Source organism: Bombus impatiens, unplaced genomic scaffold, assembly GCF_000188095.3.
Source record: "Bombus impatiens unplaced genomic scaffold, BIMP_2.2 scf_0197, whole genome shotgun sequence".
Lineage (NCBI taxonomy): Eukaryota > Metazoa > Arthropoda > Insecta > Hymenoptera > Apidae > Bombus > Bombus impatiens.
The window spans coordinates 1,562,018-1,583,576 of record NT_176616.1 but is presented as its reverse complement, the minus strand read 5'-3'; the positions used below and the strand labels follow the sequence as shown (position 1 = coordinate 1,583,576).

At 40.0% G+C, this 21,559-nt stretch overlaps 1 protein-coding gene across 3 annotated transcripts in view; it reads left to right on the top strand.

Annotated features, from left to right (window-relative positions):
• Positions 1 to 21,559, top strand: part of LOC100746963 (BTB/POZ domain-containing protein KCTD1) — a 40,651-nt gene that overhangs the window by 13,688 nt on the left and 5,404 nt on the right. Inside the window, exons 1-4 of one of the 3 annotated variants that reach the window (XM_033319605.1) lie at positions 4,138 to 4,398; positions 9,711 to 9,974; positions 10,405 to 10,488; positions 11,048 to 11,251. In XM_033319605.1, the coding sequence (XP_033175496.1) occupies positions 10,460 to 10,488; positions 11,048 to 11,251 (233 nt within the window). In that variant the 5' untranslated portion in view covers positions 4,138 to 4,398; positions 9,711 to 9,974; positions 10,405 to 10,459. Of the gene's footprint in view, positions 1 to 4,137; positions 4,399 to 9,710; positions 9,975 to 10,404; positions 10,489 to 11,047; positions 11,252 to 21,559 lie in introns of those variants that run through there. The other 2 variants (XM_033319606.1, XM_003487744.4) reach the window with 2 other exon arrangements.

Here is a 21,559-nt window from a genome sequence, read left to right as displayed (position 1 = left end):
GCTGGTACCTACCGGCGTCGGTGCGGATCGTTAACGTCTTTCCTGCCGTTTCCCTCTGTCGAATAGTCGCGTGGCACGTACTGAAAATTTATGACTCTGTGAAAGCCAGCCGCGCGGAATTACAGGGGAACGTGGAGAATGGATTTCGAAGGTTGAACGAAATAATTTCGCACGGCGACGAGACGAGCAACAGGGAAGACGCGAGCGTAGACACGCTTGAAAAGCGATCGTGAGTGACGATTAGAGGTGACGTAAGTGGTATGTAGTTAACGTAATGGCGTTTTGTTTGAACGTCTTTTACGACTCGGTGAAAGCGTGAGCAATTGTTTTGCGAGAATTTAGTACGGCTAATGAAGCTGTGATTGTACAGTATGCTTGCTCGTTTCAAACCATCGAGCTCATGTTAATGAGGGATTATTTAAAGTTTTGCTGACAATAAATAGCAGAGATGCTTGTAGATAGGCTTTCTTATTTTCTTTCTTCTTGCAGTTTTAAGGTGAGACGATTGTGGGTAATCAATTATTTAATACGAGCAAATCTGTGACTTAAACACGTTAAAGATAAAGTGACACGACTATTGCTTCGATCTTAATTGATCATCTCAACCCGTTTAAAACCAAACATAATTTATTAAAAAGTATAATATAGTTTTGTCAAGATGCAAAAGATATATCAGAACGATATACAAGCCTACTGCACAAGTTTGAAATACACAAGAAATTCTATAATTTCAAGACAAACTATTTAATTCATTGTCATACTATAAATTCCTTAATTTCTTCGTACTCTATAAAATTGTAAAATCTAAATGAATAAAGAAATAGAGATGAGAAATATCAACAAAATTCTTTATTGAATCTCCTTGAATGAAGAGGATCTGTTCATTAATGACAAAAACGCTATCGCATATTCATCGTAACGACGTCTTCGTCAAGTAAGTTCTTAATAAGTACAGAAAGAACATGCGATGCGTGGAATCTCTGGAACGCGCGGATCAAAGCGAGCAAGCGTAATTACAACAACAGATTGTTGATCGTAATCGACACAATCGAATGTTCCTCGCAATGAAACAGCTCTTATACACGTACAGCTGTGAATCGAGAGCAAAGCCCTCTCAACGACCAGATGGTGCTAACTGGTTGGAACCGAAAATCGATGCAAACGAAAAGCAAAGAGGAAGTTAATGAGCCACGGGTGTTTGCAATGCAAAGACCACGCGGGTAGGTACATGTTCATGGTCGTTTTATGAACACGAAGGGTTAATGAAATGCACTAACGACAGATGCGCGCATTAACGCAGATAGCTTTCCAAGCGCCGAATTATTCAAATGTTTTTTTAAAGATATTAAATGCCTCCTTAAAAAGAAGAAAGACACTTCGTTTTTCGACTTGAAACAAACTCTCAACATTATTTATTCACAAGGGGATTTAGAGAATCTGAACATTTAGAAACTTACGAAAGTTTACGTATAGATTAGAGTAGTTCAACTATAAAAATGAACTTTTTCTTTTTCAGCGTTATACGTGTATTACTGTTCTTAGGGAGGTCATTCCTCGAAAAATACGTGGAATTTTTGTTTCTTGTAAAATGCCTTAAGAATAATAAGAGACGTTAAACAACATTTTTTTATGTGTTACGTATGCTTTCTATATTTACAAAGCTGTGTATCTAGCAACTCTTAAAATCGTGCTTTTGTACTTTGCACATTTGCACAGAAATTTTCTTGGAAAATCTCTTTCCATCTATGTATATAGATAATTTATACGTCGTATGTTTATTATATAACGTCAGTTTCAGCTGTTTTCATATTCTCGAAAATACTGCAAATTCAGCACGGAAAAACACTGTGTTCATAACAACGTTCGTAAAGCAAACCGACATTCTTTATGCCGCATCAATTACGACCAATTATTCACGACGCTCCTCGCAGCCCTTGTAACGTTCCTCCATGTTATGCAATTCTCATAAATACTACAAGTTCCATAGAACAACAGCGTATCCGTAACAAGCTTCATAAAACAAACACGCATTCATTACAACCGATTCCTTGCAACCTTCCTTCTCTCGATCCACATTTTCATCCTTGCATCACCATAAATTCCCCTCAATCAAGACCACCCGAGCCAACGTGTTCTCTCCTCGAGAAGAGAAAAAAGGAAGCGTTTCTCGCGGTAGCCGCGCCAGTCGGAGAGGAGAGAAGTCCCGACTTCTGACTGCGGCGTAGCCCGGGGCGTTTAAAATAATGCTATTCGCGAACGAAAATGAGGCATTTTCGAATTTGCATTCGCCGTGGCCCGCAGCTATCGGTGTCCTCAGCGCTTTCGGAGTCAAGTACGAGCCGACACGACTCTTGTTTCTTGTACAATTGGTCCCCACAACGAACCGAACATGCTTATGCACGATGTATACGCGACCCGAGAACCTCGAGTTTCCTGAATTTATAAACTTACGTTAGCAGCAAATCGTGTGGCTGTGACGTTGACCCTGAAGCGGTAGCTCGAGGTGGACTCCGGCTAGGGTTAACACGACTCCTCCGGGCCACGAAAACGACGCTCACTCGACCCAAGGATTCCTTTGTTCCGACGAATATTACCGCGTGAATGTTTCAACGCTCGTAATGAACGCTGTTAACCGGCAAAGAGAAAATTGTAATAGAATTCCGGGTGAACGTGTGAGCGCGATTTCAACTGATTATTGGCAAAAATTAGAGAGTGAACATGATTCGTGAAAAAATCGAAGTAGAGTGTACATGGGAGAAGGAGTGATCTAGTACGAAGAACGATATGAATCGATCGATGAAAATAGTTATCACAAGTCGTGAAGCGAAAGTACACGTAGATATTTGAACACGAGAATATTGCCTTGTGGGTGTTTCGATAGTCATAACGAATGTAGTTAGCCAAGAGAGAAGAAATTTTCACAAAACTCTAGACGGGGACGTGGTCGCGATTCGAAATGACGACTTTTGTTAAAATTTGAAATTGAGAGTTGAAGACTGAATAAAAATGCAAAGAGATCATACGTAGGAAAAGGATAGTTTAGTAGCTAGAAAGAACTAGGCGTTTAGTTATAAAGCAAATCAACGAGAATAATTATGAAACTGTGACTGTGAAAAGAAAGTATATATTTGAATATTTATGAAAACATTACCAATCGGTTATAATAAATTATAGATTAGACAACGAAGATACTACAATTCTAGGAATTGAAGTACATATAAAGGATCGTCTAATACGAAGAAGCAACAATAGTTGTTACTAGTAATTATTAACAATTACTCTTTCCGAATATTAATCTTACGAATCGTGAATCAAAGATATAAAGAAATATTTGAACATCACCACATACGTTATTTAATTTAACGTTACGATTCTGTCGATGTCATCAAACAAATGATTATCGTGATAATGTTGCTGCCGCAGGTAACGAACGATCACAAAAATACCATTCCATTACAAATATTATTCAGACGAGGCCGACATCGCGTTCCACCCCACCGGTGATGAACCATTTATAATGAAGTCACATAAAGAAAAGGTCACCATCCCGACCAAATTAATGCAACATTTTACAATTTTATCGCAGTTTGTCGAAATTATGTCGCAGTTGGTCATTCCGTTATTTCTCGATACGTACACTGATTGTAACAACATCGACGAGCTAAAGGAAACAAACGAGCCATAGAATCATCGGTCGTTCGATCACAAGAGACGACAGCGAATCGCAATTAACCCGAAATTTCCATACGAAAACATAGCCTGCTCGATTCATTACATGTATCGATGTGATAGTCGTAATTTCTTCTTTCAATTCTCAAAGGCCACAGGCGATTCGATAAAAAAGAGTTAATCGTCGCTTCATCGGACTCCGAATGGAAAAGAAAACGCAGAAAAAGGAAGAAGTTCGTTTTCGTAATGATTGCCGATAGTATCGACGCGGTCGGTCCCATTGGCAGGATTTCCACGTGCAACGATACGTTTTACGGAAACGCGTGCTCGATTGCCCAGCAACAAGGGGAATTTGCATACGACGATGCCTGCAGGCGATCGGACGTCCACGCAAACTTACCGGCAGACTTCTAGTTTGCGACGTCGTACACGCGCTGAGGACACGCGCGTGTCCTCAGAACGTGTTAGACCCCTTCTTCGGTCGAAGCCTCCGGCGAAGCTCATCTTGGCACACGTGCATGCAGCTGGTCACTTGGAGCAGGGTGCCGCCGTTGTGCACACAAATGTTACGGAGAACGTCGCACAAAGCGGCCACTACCATCTTTTCGTAAGAAGATCGTTCGCTCTTCCTGCATCGCGGTCTGCTCTGTGCGGTCTGAATCCACTTCCGCGTGTACACTTGTTTGTCGCTTTCTCGAGTTAATCTGATTGTGCGACTGGATACACTTGGTGAGTTTAATCGAGTTAAATTCAACGGAGGATTAGTAAGATCAAAGAAAGATATTTATTCATGTAACATATACATCGTATTTATGAATATTTATGTAGCGCTGTATCATCTGCGACTCGTGAAACATGTTTTTAATCATTTAAAGGTGAAGGTTTCTGTATTTCAATCTGAAATTATATGTTGGAAAAATTATTCCGATTGAAAAAGTGTGTTTGATATTTTATTCGAATGAGAGAAAAACGAAAGAAGGAAATTACTTCGGAGAAAATGTACAGATAAATAATTAAATTACAATTTCTTTACTGACTCCTTCCTTTAAGTAATTTCTGTAATATAGTCTGAGCAAAAGGTCCTCCATTTCCTGATCTACATTTCTTACTCAACTCTTCTCCAAGAAACACGTGTGTTTTCTACTAATTTACGTTTCCTTCGCTGTAAGTTCAGTTTGAATGTTAACAACCCAATATTACTTACAGAAAACCATTCGCTTTATTAGAAATGCCTTTCTTTCCAGGACTTTTAATTTTATCACCAAGCAAATACAATTTACGTACATGCTTCCTTATTGCTCCTGTCGTCCATGTATTGCAATGATGCGTGTCGTCTAGGCGCATTAAAGCGTCCTTCAGCAAACACCCTGCGGCGTCATGTTCATTATCCTAATGCATGTCTGTATTCTACATTTGTATGCATATTGATGACCCATTCATTTAGACCATACGTTCTACACTCAAATACACACACCCACACGCATGCACACGCACACACAAACACACAAATATACACACAGCTATTCAAACAAGTTCATTTTTGCGATTCAAGGCCCCAACTCGACGGGACAGCTGTTACTGAAATCGTTGCTGCGGTGTTCTTTCACTTTCTCCGGCTAGTTCTGCCTATCTTCGTTCATATTTTATCGCGATTATGTACCAGTATATAATATTAATTATGCAACGTAACGAAACAAGAGCAGTTGAATGTTTACGCTTACATAACTGTCGAATTAAAATAGAAAATTAGAAAACAAGAAAATTTAGAGCACAGTGCTAAGGAAATTGATTATTTCTGCATTGTTTTTATTCGCAATTTAATGTGCAATTATGATCGAAGTTAATTATAACTACGTTCATACGCGTATTTGTATTAATAGAATTTGCATACGCTAATCGATCGCCCAAAGGTATTCAAAGGTCGATCGTTGTTATGTATACTAACATAAAACTTCTTCAACTCACAATCGGTTCTTCTTTTCTTAGTTTGCACTTCGAACCGTGTTAAAACTATTTGTATAATATTAAATCCATCAATTTTTCAATTCGTCATCAATAAATCCAAGAGAAGTGAATTACATATTACGTTTTTCAAAAACATCGTCACTAAACCAAACTCGAATATCTATCGCATTCGTCTAATATGGATTTTAAATTAAACAAATGGAATCTTCGTCCAAATTCATGATCGATATACCACGTGCAATTACCTATCACAACTGTGGTAACAGCTTTTTAATTATATACATTATGGAATATTACAGCTTCCTTGAAATTTATTACCGATAAATCAAGTGAAAGCTCGTAACAAATACGCTCGTAATATCAACTCTCTAATTAAATAAATTATATCTTAAATCTTCATTCGGATTCGCTACGAATAAATCAACTAAAAGCACTTACCACATCGATGATACACAACAATTTCTAAATAAAATAAATTACGCAAATCATAAACCAAAGAAATCATAAACCTATTGTTACATCTCTTCAACCGATCTACCACCAGTTCCATCAGCATCCAAAAAATCAACCTTCGCCACTTATTCCAGCTAACAACTCTCCTTGCGTTACTTCACGCCCCCCACGCAACCCTCTGCGCATTCCCTCCTACCTGGAGGATTTATCGTCGCCCCGATTCCAGCGGCCGCGTGTCAATTAAAATATATGGACCAACCAGGTCCAAACAAACAACCACACCGTATATATTCAACCGTTACTCTACATTCATAAACGTCAAAGGCGCGAAACCGTCGATCGTCGCTCCGGGCGGCGAGCATGGTTGTTGTATGGTAGCCGCCCTCCGTCAACGAAGAAACGCGCAAAGAGCTGCACCAGAAGAAGATGGCTACGAAATTTTGACCAATCCGTACTAATTCGAATACATAGTTCGACAACGATAATTCAATAATCCGAGCTTTTTCCTAAGCTTAAGTGGGAAACGTTTCAAGGTGATGACGAATTGCAGCATGGCAAAGAGAAAAAGAAACATCTTTCATCTACACGTTATCCTACTTGTAAATCATTCTAACGGTTAAACAAAATTTTATCGAGTGATCCTTAAGGACTTAAATAATTAGATAGATAAATAATACATACTCTAATGAAGGATCCTTAAAGACTTCGAAACTATTGTACTTAAGCAATTTTATAGGTAAATAATATTCTAACGAAGAATCTCTACGGACTTAGAAGCTTAAAAAAAAAGGAAAATACGAGCCTGTCTCTGTCACACAGCGGTTTTCAAACAGTGTACTACACCGAGAGGATGCGGATCGCTCGACGACTTCCACTCGGAGCGACGAAGAAAACGCGCTGCATCGCGTTTCACGTGGTCCCTGCGGCGATGCGCCGCAGCGCATGCTGGTACACCGCGGAGAAAAGAAGAAGAAGACGAAGACGAAGAGTTGGAGGAGGCGGAAAAAGGTGGGGGAGGAGGTGGAAAGAGAAACCAGTCCCCTTGGCCTTACCTTCGTCCCCATCGACGTCGCAGGAACTCTCTGGCTCACAGGCTGAAAATAAATATCGCCACGACGACGAGAACCTTCTTTGCTTCTCGAGTTTCGTGGTTGATGGTACTTCGGCCAGGGTTCTTTAATACCCCCCCCCCCCCCCCCCCCCACCCCCCCCCGCCTCCTCCCCCCACGTTACACAGTCTCATATTTATTGGTGTTTATACGGGCGGAGGTTAACGTTACAGAGCTCGTGTAATGATTTATGCCGTGGAGGGCGAGCTGGAACTCGCGGAGACTCGAACACAAGCGACTACATCGGGGTGATGTTGCGGTTGATTTAAGCTCGCGCCATCCTTGTGGCAAGGGTTTTGTGTCGTCGTTGGTAATTAGTAATTAGACTTTTGCGGTCTGTCGTTTGTATGTCCGAGTAGTTAAAGCACGACTGTTACCACAGTAGTATGCCAGCCGCAGCTGAGGCATTGAGAAACCACATTGATCAACTCCATAGATCGAAAAGCTGGAAAAAGGGACGATGTTGCAAAAACTGTTTTCTTTTTTTAATTTATCTCGGAATTTGCATCGTTGTAAGAAAAGACCGATTGAAGATTAACTCGCTTAACTTAAAACACCAAACCAATATCGGGGAGAAGGATTTGTATACGTTGCAGCGTGTGGCCTTAGTACAATAAATCAATCTTACCTGTTAACCGTGAAGTCATATTTTAAGAACGTCAGTGGAACACAATCAGTCACGGGGTACACGATAAATACCAGAATCTTCAGCTGCGTGAGAAGTTAAAGAAACAAACAAGTATATGAAAACTGATAACATTAACTTATATCATTTGTATTAAATACAAAACACTAAATACAAAAGTTGCGTGAAACAATATTAACGTGAACTTTATTCGTTTCTAAATAACAAAAATTAATGTGAACGATCAAACACACCAAAAGATCGCCGAAATATTTTTTAACTTCGATAGATTCACAGTTATACACGCAGATAAATTTCTCGTGTAACGACGCTAACAGATATCCAGAAACAGTGAACTGTATCTTTACCATTTCCTCCTACGACTTCTGATAACACTCAACCTTAAACGGTTAAGTTGATTTCGCCCATAAATTCATTCGTATCTTGTTCACCACTTTCCAATATCTCCAAACGTATTTCTAAACTAACTTAGAACTGAATGAACAATCCATGATCCACTTGCATACTCTCGAAGCAACGACAATGTTAGTACCTTGTAAACCTTCCCTCGTTGCATTACCACCTACATAAACTCTATCTCTATAGCCTATTCCTCTCGTTTATTCTCTAGCTATTTCTCTTCAAAAGATAAAAACCAGTCTGTCACTACCACCACAATAGTGATAGTATTGGATTTAAATACGGACTAAAGAGAATTTTAAGTAGTACGAAGCGAAATTTGACAAATGCTCCGAATAAATACAATAGAACATTTTTCTAAACTCATCGAAAGATTGCTATTTATTAATTTTTTTTTGTTAAATATATATCTGGTTGTACTCAGAATTCTCAACGAATCCGCGTATCGTCATCCGAACCGGAAGGATTCCGCGCGGCGAACAGAGGAGAACTTTAGAACAAAGCGAGCAGAATCGCAGTGTGTACATAGGCTGGAAATGAGTCAGGGTTCTCTGTTCGCAAACCGCCGACCAGACCGACCATCCCTTCCACTTTTCTCATTCGTCGGACCACGGCGAGTTTGGTTTTCCCTCGGCCAACGGTGCTCGTTAAATATTGTTTCGCCGTTAATTGCCTTATTAATACATATGAAAATCGTTGTAGTGGCTCGGTAGCGCGTGTGGTAACGTTCGAAAACTTTCCGGGTCAACGGCTAGACCGAAAACAATGACCCGCTAGATCAGCGTTATCGTCGTCGGCGACCAACCGCGAGGATCAATAAATTAAATCGAGCCGCGTCGAGTACCGCTTGGAATCACGCGACCTCGTTAGAGGGAAAGTTCCGCGCTAATGTCAGCGTGTGCAGCGCTGTTTTGACTTCTAAATGGCGGCGTCCATCGTCGCGGTTTCAACGTCGGGGAAAAAGGATGATCGGAAACCACATACACACTCGCACGTGTCTGCGTATGACAAGTGGAATACGGGTGTACGTGTGTTTATGGGAGATTTGCTCGGACAGAAGCGTAGAGATTGTTAGTAGAAAATCTTCAAAATACCTGGTAGATATTATATTTAGAAGATGAAATGTATCTGCATTTAAGTTCTATTTTCTTAGTGTCCATAGAAATATACATATACATATTTGGATTCATGTCTGTGGTATAGTAATAAATTATATTTTCTAACTTTTATAGCAGAGAAATTCTGCCATTTATTACTGTCAATGTACTATATTCTAACAAAAGTATGCATTTATTTGGTTTTGAAGTTAAATATATATTTATATCATTCTGCTAAATATTTCAAAAGTTTCAAATAGCGTACATTAGTTGTATCTTTCGATAAAACCCGGCAAATTTATCCTTTTCAACTATTTCATATTAAAATACTCAACTAATTAAAAACATAACAAAAATCATCATCGTTCGTAGATAAAAAATAGTTCGCGTTTTAAAAAATAGTCGCCGCAGCAACTATTGCCGATTTCGGGAAAAGTCACATTTTCCTCGATAGTTTCTGGATTCGTACGATGGAAAGCCAATCGGTCGGAATTTAGAACGAGAGATAAGCGAGAGCACAGGGTAGGGTGGAAAAGAAGAAGAAAACGCTGATACCTCGCCGGAGAAAGCTGGCTGAAACGTGTTACCATTTGTTTATGTCGTGTTTTGGAATTCGTTTTTTCGATTTACTACGAAGTCTGTTGGCTACTGTTTTAGAGTTTCTGCTCGGGTACAGAATTCTGTCTGAAGAGATTTTGAAACAAAACGTTGGTACTAAGTTGAGTAATAAATTTGTTTTCCCTTCACTAGTGTATATATATGTCGGAAAATATTATGCAAATTATTTAAAGTATATTAAGATATACATATTTAATTTTCTGATGAAAGATATATTTATAGAGATATGAAATAAATACTTCTTGATTAAACAGACTACATAGGAAGGTAATAACACTTCTTGCGCACTTTTAAGGAAACGTGAATGAGCTTATTACACAACCTAATATTTGATAATTCCAGGAAAAGAGATTTTACTACTCTTGTGGTTTTTGTAACATAAAATTTCTTTTTAGCATGCTAGATGTATTAGTGTGCAAGATTACGTTACGTGGATTTTTAATTACAGACGGAAATGTGAGGCCGACGGAAAGGAGGCGAAGGCGGAGCTGGCACAACGCAATATGTTCCCTAGCGCTCAAATTAAAATGAGGTAAATAGAACCACGTTCAAGTTATACTCTTAAAGAGCAAAGCGTAATATACCGTAGAACATCGAGAAAATGATACGCCTCCGTGCAATTGAAATTCTTCGATCTTACGTAACATCTAACAATCGGTCGTAGAATGTAACGAGAATTACACGAACGCATAAATCTTTACAATGGAAACGATAATGTCTTCCTTCTCGGTAACTATTAATAAATCAATTAACTACAAGGTAGTTGCAAGCAATTGAACATTAGAGAAAAGCAACTATAAGAAATCATTTTAAAAGTCTATCGTATTCTATAAAGTCTAAATATCAAAAAATTCAAGCAATTAACTACTAGCTAGTTGCAAACTATTCATTAAAAACATTACATATTCTACAAAAACTAGAATTAATTTAATGCGAGTAATTAATATCCTACACCCTATATTCAAAAATTTTAAGACAGCGATTTTTTACCCTTAACCTTACCCTTTCCTAAATTATTGAGGCAACAATTTCGAAGCCTCGTAGAAGGAACACGGCCTGATGGTGGCTAATGTCGAAAGTATCTTTCTCAGATTGCTGTCGCCAAGCAGTTCGCCGGCCACGTCGCCCACAATGTCGAATTCTTCGTCGCCGACGCCACCGACACCGGCTGCACCAGCTTATAACCAGAAGATGACCGGAATACCCTGCGTGGCCGCCGCTTCCAGATACACGGCGCCGGTACACATCGACGTAGGTGGCACGATATACACGTCCTCGCTCGAAACTCTCACCAAGTAAGTACATACACTACTTGATCCTTGCGAGACTAGTGGTACAATGCATATACAATTGCGCTCTTTCGATCGTTTCTCAACTAAATCGCACTTCTCCATCGTTAAAAAAATTCTGAAATTTGAGAAACATATGAGACGATTTCGATAGATTTTGATTTGAAGATTCTGTCGCTCAAGATTTGTCTAAAATATTAAAAATATTTTTCTCGTTTGTTTTCGAGAACCACGAGAAGCTTAAACATCATTGTCCTTTGATATACAGAGAAATGTTCTGTCAAGCGTGAAGCAAAGGGATGAAGACTAGAATAATTTCGTGGAAAGTTCGCAGATCTCGATCCTCGAACGGATACGCTGCTGTCGTTCTAATATATTACGCGCTGAAAAGTGAAATCTGCGATAATGAATGCGAGATAGATATTTTTACGAACGATCGAGACGGTCGAGACGGCATTCCGATGGGAAAGTTGAAATCGACACTTGTGTGTCGTTAGCCATTAAAATATCGTGCTTAAGATAGCGAGATCTCGAAAATGGGTTAGTACCTCTCCATCGTGTTTGGAAATTTGTGCGATATTGTGCTTGAGACAGAGAATTTTCGAAAGTATGTAGACTAGTTGCTCCGCATCTTATTTGGAATTTTTACCGTTTCCAATTAAAAAATATCGTACTTAAACTAACGATCTATCGAAAATAAGTTAGCCCTTCTCTTTCATATTTCGAAATTTATTGTTTCGCAATAAATATCGTACATGAAATAAGCAAGCTCTCGAGAACATGTTATCTTTTATCCACCGTGTTTGGAGGGCTTTTATCGCTTGGGAATAAAATATTGTGCTTGAGATACTAAGGTCTCGATAATGTGAAATCTTCCCTATCGTATTTAGAACTTTATAATCTTAAAATATCGTTCTTAGAGAGAACGATTTTTCGAAAATAAATTACGTCTTCCGCATCCTATTTCAATTTTTATCCTTTTGAACTATTTACAAATATCACTGCGAATGCTAGGATGAAACTGGCGAATAAATTGTCTACATATATAAACCTCGGAAACCGAACATTTTGCATCAAAGCGGCTCCGCGTCCGCGCGAAAACCGTTTCCACAGTCCGAAGAATTCCGCCGCGAGAGAGTAGAAAGGGAGCGTGATGTCCGGATCGCGGAAACGTGACCATCGACAACGCTCCAGGATGTTCGTAGCAGGCAATATCTCAGGGAACATATCGCTCGCAATCAGGCACACCGTTACTATGCTCGACAGTGTCCAAAGGCTATTTGCGGTATACCCGTGTACTTTATGCATAAAAGAGACGTAACGTGAAAGCACAACCACACTTTGTACCGAGAAGAGACTTTAATCTCTTCGAACCATCCTCCCAATCCCTCGATTACAAAAATCTTCCTCGAGTCCAACACCTGAGAAATCAAACAATTCCATCGATGTTGAATTTCGCGAGATACCTGAGTATAACGGACGTGCAACACAGCTCTTTGGCGTCTTTTCATTAACTTTACTTCGTTGAGTGTATCAACCTACTGAATCTACACGCACGAGTACACAAACAGATCTCATCGATCGACAACGTGATAAATCACCAGTTCATCGGACTCGACGTTAATAAATTTCGATTTGAGTCGAGCATCGCGCCTTTCTTTAGTTCCTCTCACGGTGGTTACCTTTCGGATGGTAGCGTAACACGGTAGACCATAAAATGGCACCGCGATACAGTTACGTGCTCGTCCGACGATATTCTGCCGATGCTCGTTACGATCCACCGTCCGTAAGCTAACTAACCTGGACGTGGATGGATATCCGGTGCCTTGGCTAGGGTTAAGAGAATCATTAAGTCGTCCGCGCTGCATAGGATCCAGCGAAACCGAGCGAATTCATGGCAAAGTTAATTCTAATTGGCAAGCGAATGCCTACTATCGTTAACGGAATCATTAACCGAGTCGCTGGCGCTCGATTTTTCCTTCTTCGACCGCGATGAGCTTGCGAATGTTCATAAGAGAGCCTCGTTAAGCAAACTGTCTGGTTTGTTAATTTCATGAGATATGGTCCTCGCGATACCAACGAGGAAAATCGTGGATGTCGACTTTTTGGTAGCGATCCAGCAACGTGTAAGAACATGTGATCTTTATTAAATTAAAACTACAATCCTTATCACGGACATAACTCGACTCGTCATAACGCGATGGATTAAACAACATGGATCGTTTGCCGCCAGTTCGTATCAATTACGCGATAACACGGTTAATGAAGTATAGAAGATAAGAGGAGCAGACCAAAGAGACGAGATTCGAACGGATAAAACTGGATTTGACTCCTGTCGCGGTTGGTTTCGCGGTTGATCGAACCATCGTGACGTAGCTTGGCTTCGTTTTCGATCGATCAGCGGTCAGATTCGCATCGTTCGTTTGGATTTTAATCGGTGGGAACGCTGCAAGCGAAGGTAAACGACAGGCGAGGATAAGTGTCGCGACGTGACGCACAAGAATCGAGAGAAAAGAGCCGGAGAAGTGAGGCCAATCAGCCCGTGGATATATCGTAGAAAACCGCCTGGCAACCTCTCCGCCATCTCCTTCGACACGCTCCATTGCACCTTCCTCCTTCATTATACGCCGTCGACCTTATTGTTTTGTCGAAAGTATCGCCAGATTACCGTACGCTCGATCGTATCGCTATTAGAATAGGAACGCGACAGAATCGCGCGACAAGGTCTTTCGTGAGAATGATCCGATGGAAATATGCTAAAGGAATTTCTACTACCGTGTTACACGTTACTCTTTTCTTCTATTTCGTTTCTTTAAACACCTTGTATCGGTATTTTCTACTTTTACCACTTTATACGAGCAGAGCTTGCTCGACTCAATTTGTCTGCGAGGAATGTATCGGCCTAATTATGGAAATTATTGCATAAAGCAATTATTTACTGTTCAGTTTTGAGAGGAAGAGGAGAAATATACGAGAGAACTGATCCGACATAATATCCTCGTTTAGCGGGCCCCTATTTTCTTACGTGTTGTTTCATATGTGTTAAATTTGTATTACAGTTCGGAAGATTATAAAACATAATTGGACACGGCTACACATAGCTGAATATGGTTTCTTTTTGTTTATTTGCAATGACCGTGATTATAGCAATTTCTAATTAAGAAACGATCTGGTTAATAGAAAATACGATATTGAGGAAAGTGATTAGCGAATTATTAATTATATTTAACGCATACAGTAGATCGCCGTGTATTGGAAGGAAATTTTAGTTGGAGATCGGTTAGCTGGACTCATGCTAGAGCAATTCGTTTGTTTGAACGTGGAAGGAAAATCAGTGAACTTCTATTATATGAATTATTTATCCTTCGTCGAGTTCAGATAGATTAAATGAATAATGAATATACTCGTGAATGAATTTTATTCATAGCGGATAAAAATTCAAAATATGTACCTACTTAGTAAAATACAAAAGTTGTTTGATTGAAATAAAATTAACAAGAAGGAAATGAAAGCATCCTTTCTTTAGTCTTACAGATATAAGTTATTCACTTCCTGGTGTAACCATCGTATGCATTTTACATACGCTCGAAGCAAAAAAGAAGAACACAACAGCGAAAGGCAGTAAAAGTCGCGATCGTTCCAATGCATAGCGCATTGTATGATAAGTAAGTTACACCTTTCACCCATTAAACGCAGGGCAAATCGCGCTTAAAACATCTAACTCGATTTAATTCAACGCTGCAACGCGACTCGCTTGAAACATTTTAATGAGCGACTGCTATGTCGACATTAACTTGCAAGAAAAATACATAGTTAAAGATCATACGAACCAAGCTATTACAATATTTTTGTACAAAATTGACAAAAGCTACAAACTTGTAAATTAACATCGTATACATTTGAATTAAAAAATTTGTTCTGTGCGTTTCTTCCGAGAAATTTCCCTCATAGAAGAAAATTCAAAGAATATTACTTTCGAAGATAGATATCTCCTTTTGAAAAATAAAAATTCTCTATTTGATTGGAAGAAAAGATATCTAACGATAACAATCCCGCAGAAGTGATATTGAAACGGTGAAAAATAATCCGGTACCCCTGTGTTACTCGCAAAATTGATTTACGCCAGGTAAATTATCGTCGACACATAACGGAATCGCAGGAGATCGCATCGAAGATAGTCGTTTCCCAACCTGAGACACCTACAAGGATTTATACGCCACTCTTCGAGAAATGAACGACAATGGACAGCAACCATAATGATTGCGATGATGAATAGATAAGATTACGACCATGAGCAAGTTACGGGATAACCACTCGCAAACCCTCGCCTCGTTGAATATGGTTCCTAAATCAAGCTTTACTGAAACAGACGGAAAAAATGATTATATGTACACACAATTCCATATTATAGTCGGATATTGCAACAGAAAGTTACTCCTCTTGATGGCATCATAAATATCAAATGAAGCTTTATATTAATCATAATACTATGTTTAATGTCTACGGAAACAATTTAGGAATTCTTGAATGTACGATAATACCTTCAGAAATTTATAATGAATAGCATTGAGTTATTAGAGATTAAATCTATGGAATTGCTCTTATCTTCTATCGACTGTTTATTTATGAAGCGTTTAACTGAAAATGGAAAATCTCATATTTCTATAAAAGATTTCAGATAAATTTCTAGTATGGAGAATATTCGGAATCGAGATAGAAATCAATTGATGGAAATGATACGAAGACGTTGTGACGCCTGTTGGATTCTAGAGGAATCCTCTGGGATCCTCCTCTTTAGGATCCTTCACTAGTGATCTCTACGATTCAGGATTTTTGAAGTCACATGATTTTCTGAACCTTCAGAGTCCGTAGAAGTGTCAAGGTCCACGGAGGATTTAGGATTTCTAGAATTCCTACAATCTTCCAGGTATTCAGAATCTTTCGTGACTATGGAACCTCCCAAATCTATTATAGGTCATTGGTCTCCCATTCTCAATTGGTTGATCGTTCCAATTATTTCTAGAGTCTCAGAAATCTTCACACTCTAGCATCTTTCGCTTCTTTAGGATATTCAGAGTCTCCGGAGTCGTTGAGGTCTCCTGGATACATGTATTTTTAACTGTTCATTGAAATTAAAGAATGTATCTGTTAAAATGCATTTGAATAGTCGTTCGATCAATTTATAAATTCAATGAATTATTCTGCAGAATTAAACATTCCCTCCGTTGAATACAACAAGTTCGCAACAAAAAAACTACTTGTATATCCGTTTTTTATTTTATCATATTCATTTTTTCTACGCTGTTCTTATAAAAGCGATCCAGTCACGTAAGTATAAAAAGCCTTGTAAACTTGGAAATTTTATTTATTCTTCAACGATGAAACATCAATTGCAGCATAAAGTCAAAGGATTTATCCACTCTGAACAGAACTCAACGACGTCATCGTATTAACCACGTATTCAAGTCGTTCTATTCTAAAACTAATCCGCGGGGCCAGCATGATTTTCCGTCAGATATTTTCAGAAATTACGTAACCGCCGATCATTAGTTTGCGCTTCCGGTATCACGTAATCCCTAAAACATCGTCCATCATCCTGCCGGGCCGGAGAGTCCTGTTGAAGACTTAGCAAGGCCCTCGGGCTATCCCATAGAGATCCAGCTAGTCCTCGTTTCCTCGCCCTTCAGTCCAGCACGTGCAATTTGCCCAACTCTGACAAAGCGATCCTGTATTGGTCGAGACGTTTCGTTCATGCACACATACACACATGTGAACTCCTGAGTCCATTGTCGTTCGCATGCACCGAACGACGGCATATATTTTATGCACCTCTGGTACCAGCTTGTAACCGTGTAGTATTACCAAGCTCGAGTGACTCTTATTGTTAACTTTCCACGCTGGAACAAAGAATGTAAAACAAGTTTATAAGCCATTGATTGTAACAAAAGAAAAGTGAATTCTCGTTCGTGGAGCGGATACAAAAAAAGACAAATATATTTACGAAAGAGAGGAATGAGAAACGATTGTCGACAAAAGCAGAGTTTGCGAATCACGTGCTAGTATTACAAAGAACATTTATAGATAGTACAGAAAAAGAATTAAAAAAGAGAGGTATGTAGAAGGCTTTAAACTTTGATTAGACGAAGAAAGTTGTAATAAAGAGATTGTAGAATCTTCGGATCGTTGGTTCGCTTGAGATTTTGGACACTAATAGATTTTGTTATTTTATTTACAAATATTTTACGCTCCAAACTTGTTATAAAGTCAGATACTTAACATTTGTTGTAAAAAAGATTTGAGGCTTGCAGTATTCATTGAGAGCAACGAAAAATACTTAATCATACATAGTAGCAGTAATAGTAATAGTAGTAGTAGTAGTACTACTCACTTATGGAGACAGATTTTACATCGAATGAGTTGTTTTTGCGATTTACGTTGATTAAATATCCTTTAAATATCTGTCGTTTTAGCTAACAACTACAAACCCCTAAAATTAGATCCCTTTTTCCTTTGCAATTTACCATAAAATATCAAACAAACGCCAAAAGCGGTAGCTCCAGCTATCCAAACATTCACGTAGACGCAAGCAGAGTATCACAGCGAAAGTAATCAAGAAAAGGTAGATCAAGACAGCTTCAGGGGCCACGATTTGAGCAGCGTATTCACGCATCTACATAATCACGCTGGTATAAAGTCAGTCACGGTTGTTCACGTCGCACACACGCACATAAGAAGATTATAGTTGTGTGTGTATACCAAAAGCAGAGCAGGAATCTGAGTGATGTGAGCCGATCGTTTAGCGTTTTCCCATAGCGAGCGGATCTGACCCGGGATCGGACCTCGGCCGGTCGGTGGGCCCAAGAAATCGCCCCAGGTAATCACGGCGCTCGTCCTCCGCCCGTGGTACCGTTTCCTCCCCCGCACACCCACCCTTTCCAAGCCAGGATCCCCACGAACAACGCGCTCTTGGCCTTCTGGCACATACATCCTGCCCTTCTTTCCCCTTTTGTTCCTCGTCCGTACTTTCTCGCTTTTTTCACCTCTCAACACCAACCTCGCCTCTCCTATCCACCACCATCAGCTTCACCTTCGTTTCTTCTTCTCTTCTTCGTCATCTTGTTCATCTTCCAGCCTGGCCTCCTTTTCGCTACGTCAGCATCGTCCATTGTACGTTTTAATAAGGAAACGGAGTGGTCGTCTATGAAACGATCGTGTGTTTTATATCGTACGATGCACAGAAGAATCTTTGTTTTCCATCAAATCGAAATTTAGTAGAAATTTGAATCATAATTGGATTTTACCTTGGATCGTGATAACGACAGACGCTGCTGTCTCTCGTAACCCCGATAGAGTACCGATTTTGATCACTACGTATATCGTAAAACTTCATCGAAAATAAGGAGGTCCTTTAACTTTCTCGACCATCCGAACCTTATATGTCCTTAAACGGCATACTCGAAAATATTTCAGTGAACTTTTACAGAGTTTGTTACATATTCAAAATACACAGAAATCGCGCCAAACTCGAAAGACCTAAGTGTGACACCTTACAATTTCTAAAGAAATAATCTAAAAGCAACAATTCTGCCATAGCAGAATTTCTAGTACATACCCTCCCTTACGTTACAACTTGTTTACGACCAGCAGTCGGAACGCAAAAAAACGCTGCATTCGGTTCTACCTCCTTGACGAAAGATAGACGTTCGCTATAAAACTCATGGCGCGGCAACGAGCAACTAATATTCGATAATGTTCTTCTTTTTGAAACGGAGAATTTCCGACCCAGGATTCACAGAATTTTCATTTTCTCGGGCGAGCAACCTTCTCATCCTTCGGTCTCGACTTTCGCGGTACCGTCGAGAAGAACGAGACAGAGCGAGGCAGAGTAAAAGAGACGGAGGATCGTCTCTCGGCCCGTATACACGTCTATACGACGCTATCGTCGTACCTACCCCGCGGTATTTTCTCTTTCTCTCTTCCCCGCTGAAGTCAGATCGCCCACGGGCCTCCACCAGGCCGTCGTTATTATATGTTATCGCCGTGGAAGGTATGGGAACCGGCCTGAGGGGGCACCGGATACCTACGTCGGTATTTCCCCCTCGTTGTGCCATAACGCACCATCGAGGTACACGAAGAACGGAGCTCTCCAGCTCTTGTTCCCTTTCTATCTCTATCTCTCTCTCTCTTTCTCTCTCTCTTTCCACCTTTCTCCTCTCTTTCTTTCATCTCGCTCAACGTGCTCGTTCTCCCGGCGGCCTTCGTCTTTAGCGCGCTCTTCTTCCTCCTGTGTCCCTCTCTCGTCCTTTTTCCAGGGCACTCGTCTATTATATGCTAAATTACGACGACCTTCGGCCGCGCACGCAGAACGTACCGCCTCTGCTATTGAAAAGCGCATCGATGCCTCTCTCGATACCGGATGACACGATCACGCGTGGGGGTTGAAACAAATTCGAAAGTTGAGAAAGCTGGAGATCACAGGGTTATCTAAAATTGACCGGCTTCTTCATAACGCATGGGTGAAGGTTTGTTGTCTTTGATTAATTAGCGCGAATTGTCTTCGATTAATTTGATTAACTTCCACGAGAAACTGTGAAATTAATTATTAGATATATTTGAAGAGCACGCAAGAGGAACATGACAAGTCTATTCTAATGGTAATTTCTCGATCTTGAACAAGTTGTCTGGTTCACAAACGCAAGTTTTCTGAAAGTAGGTAATAAATTTACAAAGTTTCGTAAACGATCAAGTCATCTCTTCGAGTGAGTTTCTTCAATAAATGAATAAGTCCACGATCAATCTGTTTCGAATGAGAGTACTTACGATGAACAGCAGTTTCTTCTAGGTGGATGTATCTTTCAACTTTCAAGATGACTTTTATTTTTTCAAATCGAACAGTAGCTGCCTCTTTTTAGTTAGCCGCGTTATTTATATACTTACGTACTATTATACTGTTATATATATGAATTGACTGTACTTTAAATTTCCTCACATAAAAATTACCGTTCACTTTGCGAACAAATTTAATCGAGTTACTAAGAAAACAAAATGTTACCATGCCAATTAACACGAATAATCTAACAACAAACTTTCTCATGAACGATACATCGCAGCTGTAAAATATACGAGTTGACTATTATATCATTTGACTGAGATAAAATTCCCAGACACTCGATGCAACGCGTTGGAAAATGTCACCAGGCACTTTCTAAATCTGAGTCGCAAAAGGTGGCACGGTTGGACCGCAGCTATCGCATCCGCATCCGCATCCGCATCCGTATGCCTCTTCGATATACATACATTGGCGTGTTCCTGTTATCGTCACGCCTCTAGATCACCAGAACTCATTTCCTTAATCTCTCTTCCTTGTTCGTGTTTTATTTTCCTTTAACGAACCGTTCGTACCCAGCCACGTTATCCCGTTATCCCGATTCATCCCGCGTCCGACCTTTCTCCATCCTGGCCGATCCAGAAGGCATTCGTTCCAGCAGCTTTCACGAAAATGATAGCGGTTGTACGTCTGTTCGCCTCCGGCATAGTAGCCGCAATAAAGAGATGAAACTCGAAGCCGAGCGATGCTGATAATCGATCCGGTTGCCACGGGATTAAGCGATCGAAATCGCGCGCGTAATAAGCAACCCCCCGAAAAATATTTTAATAGTCGCGCCAATTTCGATCGTATCTTCGCTTTATTTTGTGACTTCATTGCGTCGATCGGATGATTCGAGTAAATTTTATCGATTCTCATCGATATTGGACTTTCTTTTAACAATCGAACAAATTTTCGTAGTACTCGTAATATGCAAATTCTGGCAGAATGTTGCAGCTGTTGGCCGTTTATCGATATACAGATATTCGGGTCAAAGCTTATGGTAAATGTTATGGCGGAAGATGTACCCAGAATCGTGTTTCAGAATTAAAGAGACGCCTCGCTGTTGCATCTGAGTTTACGACCGACTCGACAATGACAATTTCGACGTAGTTTTTTTACTGAAACCACCGCTTTTCATTCACATAACCGATGAGCCGTTTCTTTCAAAAATTTCCATTAGGTTTTCATTAATCCAATAAAATAATAACCGAACGCGCCGATACCCTTTAGTTAGCGGCACATTCGAGCCGCATAAATGACAAAATATGCATTTACGAGGTGACGTTAATCGATCCGGCTGCGTCGGTGATCGTCAATTAAAGCGAACCAAGGGAGGTGACTCGGTTAAAAAAATTGTTAGCCCGGAACAGCTGCGGCTCTCTTGGTCGCAACGCTACCGACATAACTCGGAGCGATTTTGGCAGGTGACCGGAATATCGGCACCT